At 55.7% G+C, this 10,720-nt stretch overlaps 1 protein-coding gene across 1 annotated transcript in view; it reads left to right on the top strand.

The window, feature by feature from the left end:
• Positions 1–326: 326 nt before the first annotated feature.
• Positions 327–10,720, top strand: part of IGSF21 (immunoglobin superfamily member 21) — a 272,866-nt gene continuing 262,472 nt past the window's right edge. The window contains exon 1 of the mRNA XM_034956717.3: positions 327–778. Coding sequence (XP_034812608.3) covers positions 709–778 — 70 coding nt within the window. The 5' untranslated portion in view covers positions 327–708. The remainder of the gene's footprint in view (positions 779–10,720) is intronic.

The following is a 10,720-nucleotide window of genomic DNA, read 5'->3' as shown; positions in this document are numbered from 1 at the left end:
GTAATCCCGGGGATAGGAGGGGCTAGGTAAAGGCGGATCCCATGGAGCATAGCTTCCAGGGCGGGGTGTTGGGTCACCTGGGTAAGGGTTAAGAAGCTGGAGGCAGCAAGCCAGTTTTGAGTGAGGGGGGACCTGAGTGAGGGGAGAGGGGAGGTTAGGAGGGGGTGAGCTCTCCTTCTCCCTGCAATAAATCGGCTTAGCGGACGACAGCCGAACAGCCCAGAAAGGATTAAAGAAAAGTCTGTATAATACGCGGAGAGCGCGGCGAGGGGAGGGCGAGGAGGGCGGGGGGCGGGGAGAGAGGGAGGGACAGAGGGAGGGCGAGGGGAGGGGGGTGCTCGCGCCGCCTGGAGAGGCGAGCGCGAGGCAGAGAGCGCGATTCGGCTCCAAACTCCGGCGCTGCAGCCGATCGGACTCTGGGCCGCGGTAGGCACCGCGCGCAGCTAGGGAGCCGAGAACCGCGGCGCGCCCCGAGGACGCCCAGAGAGCGAGGGTCGCTGCGCCTCGCAGAGCCGGAGCCGAGTCGAGCCGGGCGCCCGGGCTGCCTGGCCGCGGCGGCATGGGGGCGCCCCCGCGGCTCTCGGCGCTGCCCGCCACCGCCTCGGCCAGTGGCCGGAGGCAGGAGCGCGTCTGAGCCCATGGCGAGGGGACCCGCCGCCACCGCCTCCACCCCCGCCGCCCCGCCACCGCCGCCAGCTCCCGGGCACCATGCGAACCGCTCCGAGCCTCCGCCGCTGCGTCTGCCTGCTGCTCGCCGCGATCCTGGACCTGGCGCGCGGTGAGTGCGCGGGCGCCTGGCGGGAGCCGAGCGGTGAACGTGCGCGGGGACGGGGTGCCAGGGGAGGGCGCTGGCCGGGGTCGCTCCGAGAGGCTCGGGCTACGAGCACCGGTCCTGCCCGGGGTCTGTGGAGCTGGTTGGCTTGATGAGGGAGGGAAGACGCCTCTTGGAGAGCGCTCATGGGTTTGTGCCAGGGTGTGTGTGTGTGTGTATACAATTGTGTGTCTTTGTTGTGTCTGGGTGAGGGTGTCCGGGAAGGAGCTGTGTGGGGAGAAGGTGCGGGAGTGTATTTAGAGATGCAAGTGTGTGTGTGCGTGTGTGTGTGATGGTGTGGGGTCTGCGTGTGAGTGAGCGAGGGTCTGGATGGGTGTTAGAGTGTCTGTGTCAGTTACATGGAGAAGGTGTGTGTGTGAGAGTGTGAGCGAATGTTGGGGGGAGGGTGTGAACATGTGCCACCTTCCCTGTGAGGGTGTGAAGTGTGTGAGCTTGTGTCACTGCGGGTGTGAGGTGTTAGGGGGTGGGTATGTGAGGTTTGGCGTTTCACGCGTGTCCCGAGTGTGCAGGTCTCTAGGGGTGTACGACAGCGGTTTACTATTTCTGTGTGCACAGGAGATGGGACTGGGCAAGAGTCTGCTTATGTGGGATGGGTGGGGGTGCAGGTGCCTGGGGGTCGTGGGCTTCATGGGGCTGGGAGTGTGTGTATGCGTGCCATGGAGCATGTGGTTATCGTGTGCAGGGAGGTGTGGACGCTTCCGGGGCTGGGGAGTTGTGAGCAGCTCAGAGTGTGTGTGTGTGTGTGTGTGTGTGTGTGTGTGTGTGTGTGTGTGTCCCGCCGTGTGGACTTGCTCCCGGGTTAGGCTAAGACAGCTAGAAGGAGGTTGAAGCCGAGCAGGTTCTCTGGAGCCAGTGAGAGGTGGCTCCGCAGCCCCCAGGGTCCGCGGCCGGCCTCCCACCCAGTGCCGCCGCGTAGTGGGTCTTAAATGGAGCCGAACCCTTTCGCGCAGTGAGCAGAGAGCCAACGTGAGGCTAAAAGCCAGGCGGGAGGGAGGCGGGACCAGCGAAGAGCCGCAGGCACCGAGACTACAGGGTCCGCGTCCGGGATCCTCCTCGGAGCCTGGTGCCAACCTCAGCCTGGCTGGAGTCAGAGCCTGGCTCCGCCTCGGAGGGGAGAGGGACGCGAGGTGCCAAAAAGTCGTCTTTATGATCAATAAGGTCTCGACCCCGAGCCCCACTGGGTGATAGAGGTGGGCATCACCTCTGTCCTATGCCATAGCCTTGTCCCAGCAGGAGGTGCCCGCCTGGGCTCTGAGAGTGCCTGCCAGGAAGGGGTGCCCCCTTAAAAATAACCCCAACTCCTTCTACCCCGAAGTCCTTGGGGAGTGCTGGGTCTGCTGATGGGAGAAGCTGCAGAATTTGAGCCCGGAAGGTGGTCCTGACAGCGAGGGGGGAGGGGTTGGTGTAACCCAGAAGGAATGCAAACCCTGTACTTTGTTCCCCTACCCTTGGAACAAGAGACTTTCCTAAGTGGATCAAAATCTCCCCCCTCAACTTTGGGAGGAGGGCTCTAGAGGGAAAGGTTATATGGGGGAGGTCCCTGTTCCAGCGCCGCCGAGAGGGCACTGGGGTTTGTTGAAAGGCACTGGAGCCCTCACCTGGACATTGCAGGGAGCGGGGGTTGGAGGTTGGGGACCTAAGGTAAGCACCACTTTCCCTGGGAATGCGCAGAACAGAGAGACGCGGCAGGGTGAAGGAGAGGACTGATGGGAAGGGCTTGTTGGGAAACCCTGGCTCCGTCAGGACCCCACCCTGCGAGCTCTCCCTGGAACCCGGGAGCAGGGTTCTTCTGGCTGCCGGGCTGCGGAGAGCTGACCCGGCATCCTGGCGCCTCAAATCCCTTTGCCCGCCTCTGCGGGCTGCGGGAGGCGGGGGTTGGCGTGCCTGAGGGTGAGCGCATCTGGGCCGGTGCAGCCAGCGCGGCCTCGGAGCTCCGCTGCTCAGGATGAAGGAAGAGCGCAGACCCGGATCGCGAATGGGAAACTTTCCGCGTCTGGGGCGCAGAGGGAGGTCCGAGGCAGCCGGGAGCCCTCTCTTCTCCGCAGAGGAGAGCACACGAGAGTGGGGTCCCTCCTTCCTCCTTCCAAGTCTGTGCCCAGAATGGGGGGCGGGGTGCGAGAAGAGTCCGTGAGAGACGCAAGAGGCGGGCTGTGCCGGAGGAGGGCGCCCTTCCTGGAGGTGGCCGAGAGAGGTGCACCCGGCAGCGGCTTTGCAGGGCCACCTGCCTCCGAGGGCGCGGAGAGGAGCAACCCGGGCCGGCCTTCACGAACGTACTGGCGGTCACTGCTCGGGGAGGGGCACGGCCAGAACGCCCTCGCCGGTTCTGCCCCTTTGGGTGGCAGAGCAAGGGTGCCCGACGCTAGAGAGTCGGGTCTGGCAGGAGGAAGGAGGCCGCTGCCCCTCGCACTGGCTGGGCCGGAAGTCCTTGCCCTGGCTCCCCACTCCCCAGAATCAGACCCTCCAAAGGAGAAACCCACATTTCTCGGGACTCCTGGGCGTGTTCTGGGGCGTTTTCAACTCCTCCAGCCCCCGTGAACCGTGCCTGGGCACTTCTGGGAAGTCCTGCACTGGAGCCTGTGCAGTGGCGCCGGGCTGGGGATGGAGGAGTGGTCCTCAGCCGCTGTTCAGCCCTGGGAAACGTTCCGCTGAGAGCAGGGTGGGGGCAGCCCCAGTTAGGGGTAAGCCCACGGCCCCAGCCGGGGGTCTCCGGGATTGCGCGGGCGGAGGTGGGCGGCCCTGCGGGTTCGCGGGTTCTCGGGTTCTCTGTCTCCGCAGCCGCGTGTCAGCAGGTGGATGGGATGGAGGGGCTGTCTCCGCTAGGCCGCCGCAACCGCAACGCCGAGACTGCGGGGGCTGTGCGCGCGCGAGCGGGTGTGACGACTTTATATATTTATCCTCCCTTCACACGCCCCCTTCCCACCGGGCGGGGCCTCTGGCGCGGCAGGGTTTCTTCTCCAGCCCCAACCGGGGGAGTTAAGGGCCCTAATCCCTTGCAGGCTGCCCCGCCCATGCCCCTCCAGCGTGGCCCCGCCCCTAGCCATAAACTCCACCCCTCTTCCACCCCATAACCGCTCTGCAAATGGGAGTTTTTCATTTTCGTGTTTTAAGTGCAGAGAATATTCGAGCTGGAGCGACCTCGGAGATCACTCACTTCGGTGGTTTTGAAACTTCTGTGTTTTTCTTTTTCTTTTAAGTAGGAAAACCCTTTTAGAGGAAACATTATCACCCTCCTAAAATCCCAACACCTTGAGCAAGATGACAGATCTGAAAGTAAAGCTGCCCTGGTGGATGCTGGGGATGAGGCCCACATCGAGCCCTCCTTCCACACAAGTCTTTCACAACCTCAAGACTGCTCCCTTCCTCCGCAGCTAATATTGTAGCTGGGGTTTTGTTTTTCCAATAGCCCCGATTATATGGATCAGCTGCGATGTGTCAAGCAGGATGCTGGCTGCTGCTTCGCAGTCCTCATTCATGCTGCAAGATGGATTTAAGACCTTCTTTTCACAGATTAGGAAACTGAGGTTCTGAGGTTTAAGACTTGTTAATGACAGAAGTACAGGCTCCTTCCGCTCCCTCCTAGTTCTGCCCCAGGCTCCTCTTTCCGCTGAATCTTCCCTCTCTCTGGCCGCAAAGAATCCCTTGGGCAGGGCATGTGAATAGAGAAGGACCCAGGTCATCTGAGTGATGCCTCAGATCTGCCTGCTACTCTGATATTTCAGAACGTCAGTCACAGACACACTTGAACTTCACTACACGCTGGCAAGATGGGCAGAGGACGGAGTAGGGGAAGGAGGTGGAGGAGTTTAGGGGACTTGCTTAGTTAGGTGCCTGGTTTATAGTGGTGTGTGACTTCAAAGGCAGAGACCCACAAAATAGAGGCTGTTTAGTTCTATTAACTGGGTTTCCTGGGATCTGTAGAGGTATTTAACCTAGGCAGTTGACAGCCTGGCTTACCACCTTGCCCGCCTCCGCTATAGCCCCAGGCCACCAGGAATTCATTTATTCATGCATCCAACAAATGCTTATTGTACACTATGTGCCAGACACGGTGCTGAGCATTGGGAAAACGTCCCTGAGCTTGGTAGAGGAGTCCCCTGCCTCTATGGTGTTTAAGGCTCAGTGGGAAATTGATGCTTCATTTAGAGGGAGGAAGGGGCTACTATCTCTCTCTGGCCCTAACTGAGCTAGGTGTCACGCCATGTGCTTTATCTTTCTTGTCTTACAGAATCCTTACAAGCACCCTGAGAAGTAAAATGAAGTCCATTTTGTAGATGAGGAAACTGAGGCTGAGAGAGGCTAGGTGACTTTGCCAAGGCTGCAGAGTCATTGAATGGCAAGCAGGAATTCAGATACAGAGCCCTCTGACTCCCTGGCCAGTGCTTCCTCCCTCCATGCTCTGCTGTCTCCTGGTGATCATTTCCTGAGCCCCAGCCACATGGATGTGTCCAGTCTCCTGTCTGGATGCCTGACTCCTTCCCAAACCCACACTGAAATAGAATCATCCAGGGTGTTCATCTGCACAGATGGGAGAGGGAGTGTCCCTGAAAGCTATTGCCATCACCAAGAGAATGAATAGGCATCTGCTGTGGGCAGGGCACATCTGAAAAGAGCAAGGCCTATGAGTGTGATCCTCATCCCAGGGCAGCGAGAGACTGGGCATGTTTCCGAAAAGATGAACGGCAATCTATTTTGTCCATCCTCCCTCTCCACCTCCTTTCCTCCCCCATCCACTCCTGTTCCCTTCCTCTCTTTTTTCTTTTTGCCTTCTTTTTTCTTTTTAAATAAAAGGAGGTTCAGGATCTTTTGTAAGTGGAGGAACTGGGAGTTTCAAAACCAGGTCTGAAGCAATCCAGAGACAGCTGCTTTTTCATCACTGGAAAGGGAGTACAGCAGCCCTTACTACTTGTAGGAGGCTGCAAAGCTGTTCATTTCGAATGATAGATGTCGGTGGTGGTAAAACACATGAGATTACTTCCTAGGAGGTGTCCTTCTTTAGGATGAAATTCCAGGGAAGATTGGGGTGGTGAGATCCGGGAACCCACCTTTATGCTTTCAGTGAGCTCCAGGAGTGGAGGGGGCTCATGTTCACTAAGACCCCTGGCTAAGATTCCATGGATGGAGCAATAAAGGTAGTGTGTATGGGGCTGGAGATGTAGGCCCTGTTCAGTCACCTCTGCAGCCCAAAAGAGCAGGAGAGACAGGTCGTGGGCAGGGTGTGGCTTGGGGGTGGGGTTTTTCTGAGACTCATACTTCAGTCCCCTCCCAGGAAAGGAATCTGGTGTTTGGTTTTTCCACCAGCCTTTGTTACATCTTCTGGCCACATACTAAATTTGCTTTGGGAAATCACACCAACCCCCGCACCCCCCCCCACCCCACCAAACACACAAATTGCATGACATCTTGGTGGGTGAGACTACTGGGTAAGGCATCCCCAAGGTGAGCCCTGGAATCTGAATATTGAGCAGAGTGTCACAAAGACTGAGAATCACTAGAATGTCCCCCTTGCCACTGGGACCCCCAGGAAACCATCCTTTGTTGGTTTCCTGAGACTGATAATGATGGGACCTACCTCCCAGTGTACTGAGAGGGTGGAATCAGGCATTACAAGCAGAGCTCTTAGCTCAGTCCCGTGGGCTCTGATGCTTGTTACTAGTGTTAACCATGGTAACGATGAGTACCCGCTGAAGCAGCCCCAGTCCTTGTGTTCCTCGACTTTTTCATAGTGTTCTCATTGGTTACATTTTTTGGCTTGAGAGTCTAGTGTCAATTTCTGCTGCTTGCAAGGAAAGGATCCCATGTGATAACAACTCTAGGTGTGATGACCAGTGCCAGCCTTGGAGTTGCCAGTCAGTGCACTCTTGGTAATGCACAGAGGATGGTTCATGGCCCTCTGGCTGGGGGTGACCAATCCCACCGCCTGCCCTCTGTCTTTCCCTGGAGTCTTGAGGCCCATTGAGTGCAGTGTGAGACTCAAGTTGTTCCCCGCTAGTAAAATGTACAGATGGAAGCCAATCTTATAGTGAACTTCCAATCCCCTGACCCACTAGACCCTGCTCCACCCAGGCAGGGACCCCATCTGGTTCTGTTCACTGTTGAGTCCTCCACAAAACACATAGCAGGTGCTCAGTCAGGTTGTTTGTTTGGGTGATTAGGCTACCTCTGGCCTTTCGACATGTGCAACCTGGTTTTGAAGAAGACTGAGCATGTGGCTTTCTATTTCTATGGAAAATTGTGTGAAAAGGCTTATAGCATGTGGAATTGAGGCTGGACTTGCAGGTGGACTTCCTGGCAGCAAAGATGCTCTGATCCTGGAACTACATTCTTTCTTTCTGCAGTTTCTCAGATAATCAAAGTAGCAGAGGCCCTGACTAGACATCTTAACTCTCTACCTGCTGGCAGTACTTGAAAATGCACAAAACACTTCCACACCCATTATTCCATTTAGACCTCACATCAGACATGGAGACAGCTAGTCTTGTACCTGTTGAACAGATGAGGGAAAATGAGGCCCGGGAAGATGAAAGGATGGCAGTAGGCAGTGACTGGACTGGAACCCAGATTCTGTGGTTGCGAGCTCAGCCTTCCTCCCATCCTCAACCCATTGCTGGACTTCGTTTAGCCCACAGGGGTCTGGCATGAGACAGGTCAGTTTCCCATGTGCTTACAGGCCAGTAAGCTTTGACCTCAAGTGTGCACTGTGAGCTGTGTGCTGCTGTAGCCACTTTGCTGCTGTGACTTCCTCTATCCTCCACTGCTGTCCAGGTGGGTGTTATATCCCCAGTCCACAGGTGAGGACACTGACATGCCCAGGGTCACATAACTTGAGACAAGAGCTCACTGTCTCCCCTGTCTCCACAGTCTTGTCCTGCTCAGAGATTTCTGGCCTTAGCTTCTCCATCCTCCACCTCCTCCCCCACTTCCGCCCTTTCTTGGCTCAGAGAGCAGACATCTGCCCTCAGCTAGCACAGTCCCTGGCTCCCTATAAGGCTTTCTCCAAGTTTCTGCTCACCCACATCCTCCCTCCACAGCCCCCCACCACACACACACAGACTCAGGTGTGCCCTAAGCATGTTGGCAGCAGTACTTTTGGCAACACTTTGAAAGCAGCCCTCCTTGGGGCTGGAGATCGTTGGGGATAGTCTCCCTCCTGAACAGAGCTCTTGAGGGTGAGCATCTCTGCACCCTCAGCCCTGGCACGAGGCCTGGCTCTGAGCACATAGATCCTGAAGATGTGTTTGTTGAATGAATGAATGATGTCTCCCCTGAGCCTGAGGTTTGGTTCAAACACCAGACCCAGGCTTGTTTCCTGGCCCTGCTCAGTTGCCTCTGGAAGTCCTTTCTGGTGTGAGAATGTGTCCATTGTCCTTCTCCATTCCATGGACCACAGTGGCATCACAACTGGCATCTGGAGAAAGGGCCAATGCTGCAAGGTGGTGGGAAGACCAAGGGGACTTCGTGTCCCCTCTATGTTCTCCTTGGAGAGGGGACTGTCCTAGATGGGTGATGGGGATTTGGGAAGGTAAAGAAAGAAGGAAGGAGAGAGGAAAGGAAGGAAAAAGGTTAAGAAGGGAGGGAGGAAGAGAGGAAGGAAGGAAGGAAGGAAGAAAGAAAGAAAGAAAGAAAGAAAGAAAGAAAGAGAGGGAGGGAGGAGCGAGCGTTCACTGAGCAGCTACTATGTGCCAAACCCTGTGCCAGACATGTTCACACATAACATCATACTCAACTATCCCAGAAATGCCCATTTGGGAGATAATATTCTCCCCCTTTACAGATGAGGTAAAGAGGCTTGGAGAGATTGTGTGACTTGCGTGAGTGAGGGGCAGAGCCAGATTCACACCCAGGCATTGATTTGCACATCTCTTCCCAAATCTGAGTTTTTCCCATTGGTAGCTTGAAATAGACCATTACTGGAGTATTCACACAATGGAAATCAGCAAACTATACATTGGGGCCTCCCTCACCCGAGAATTGGTTGTTACACACTTGCCAGCACACCCCTGGGTATGCCCATCCTTCCTAATCCCTCCCTGTCTCTATGGGGCAGCCACCTGCGGTTAATGTGCTTTGGTTTCCATCTGCAATGGGCTCATGTTGTCCACCACTTCCTAACAAAGTATCCTTAGGCAAGACACTCGCTGTCTGAGTCATAGTTTCCCTGTCTTTTAAAAATGGAGGATGAGTGAGATACAGCAATAACACATGAGAGCTTTTGGCATGTAACTGGCCTCTCCCTTCCTCCTGATGGGGCCAGCAGGCCATGGAGACTCTGAGGAGAGTGGGGTCACTGTTTCTTCTCCCTCTGCTGGAGCTGCTTTGGGCGAGAAGTCCACGATCCAGTCACTTCCATTAATTAAGCAGCTGCCCCAGGCCTGATTCTGGACTGACAGAGACCTCTCGGGGAGTTTCAGGTTGTGGGCAATCCCACATTCATTGAGAACAATTAAAAATCACATGTAATCAAATGGCCAATACAGGGCTTGAACCAAGCTTATGTCTTTGGGGATTAAAGGGAGTGGCCCAGGAAGGCTCTGAAGGATTGAAACAATCTTGCCAGGTCAGGAGTGGTTTCCAGGCAGGAGAAACAGCACATGCAAAGGGCTGGGGAAGAAAGGGGAATGCCATCTGGGCAAGTGAGGGTTGGAGCTATGAGGCTCCTGGCCTTGCTTAAGTGCAGGTCCTGGTTGAGAAGCTGGGGAGGAGGATGGAGGAGTTGGCAGAGACCTGCCTGCTAGGAAAGCGGTCTGGATTTGAGCCCATGGGCTGAGGGGAATGGTTTAAAAGAGTGGAGTGGCATTCCCAGAGCAGGGCTCTAGGAAGATTAATTTGGCTTTTCTGGGCCACCTGAAGCTGGAAGCTCTTTTGAACCTCCACTGGGTTATAAATGGTTGCTCTGGGTTGCCCAAAGAAACGATGGACTCCAGAAAGAAATGCCATCATTTGGAGATGGCCCACTTCTCCCAGCACATCCTGACCCAGTGAGGAGGGAAAGCCAGGCCCTTGCCCAGGCCCTACCAAGATTGCACAGCCTTGAATGAGACTGCCCCAGCCTGAGTGTGTACCTTGGGCTTGACCCAAGAGTGAAGGGAGGAGGAGCGTGGTCCTGGGGAGAAGCTTCTAGATCTCCAATGGGCATGGGCTTTGTAGTCTAACCAGCTTTCAGATTCCACCTCCACCACTTGTCCAATTTGTGGACTCAAGTAACCTCTTCATTATTTTATCCTTGGTTTCTTCAACCGCACTTGTCACTCTTCATGGTGGCCTCGTCGGGTGGGGGCTGCTGGGAAGCGTGAATGGATAATACCAGGAGGCCATATGCACAGTGGCTAGCACACAGCAGGTGTTTGAAAAGTGGTTGCTCCCTTGATGATGTTTGGCTCCCCACCATGTGGTAGGAGCACCCTCCAGGTTTGAAGGGAAAGAAGTGTTTATAACCCTTGATTCCCAGGAGGAGAGGATGCATGGCAGGTTTCCCCACGTGGATCACTGGAAGAACCTTTGGGTTTGGAATTACAGAGCATCTGAGCCAGAAGGGAGCTGGGAAATTATCTGCACTGTCTCCTCTCTCCCCATTTTACAGACAAGAAAACTGAGCCCAGAGAGAGGAATGAGTCCTTCTTTGTTGCATGCACTGAGCATGATGTGAGGGGCAGGTCTTCTCCTTCAATGTCAGGGACCTGTCCCAGGGCTTGGCCAGGTGGACCCACCACCTGAAGAGCCTGGCATGGGGAAGACTCTGGGTCCCCTGAAATTGGGTGGGGACCTTGGCAGCACTTCAGTAGGGAGCAACCCCCAGCCTCCTACATCACAGGACAGCTTGGGAGTCGCCACGGAGAGAAGCAGCTGAGCCTTTGGGGTTTTTTTTTGTTCCTTTGCCAAGCTGTTCCCTTT

The sequence above is a fragment of the Pan paniscus genome, chromosome 1 (genome assembly GCF_029289425.2).
Source record: "Pan paniscus chromosome 1, NHGRI_mPanPan1-v2.0_pri, whole genome shotgun sequence".
Taxonomy (NCBI): domain Eukaryota; kingdom Metazoa; phylum Chordata; class Mammalia; order Primates; family Hominidae; genus Pan; species Pan paniscus.
The sequence above is the reverse complement of the archived record's forward strand: the minus strand, read 5'-3'. Positions and strand labels throughout refer to the sequence as shown.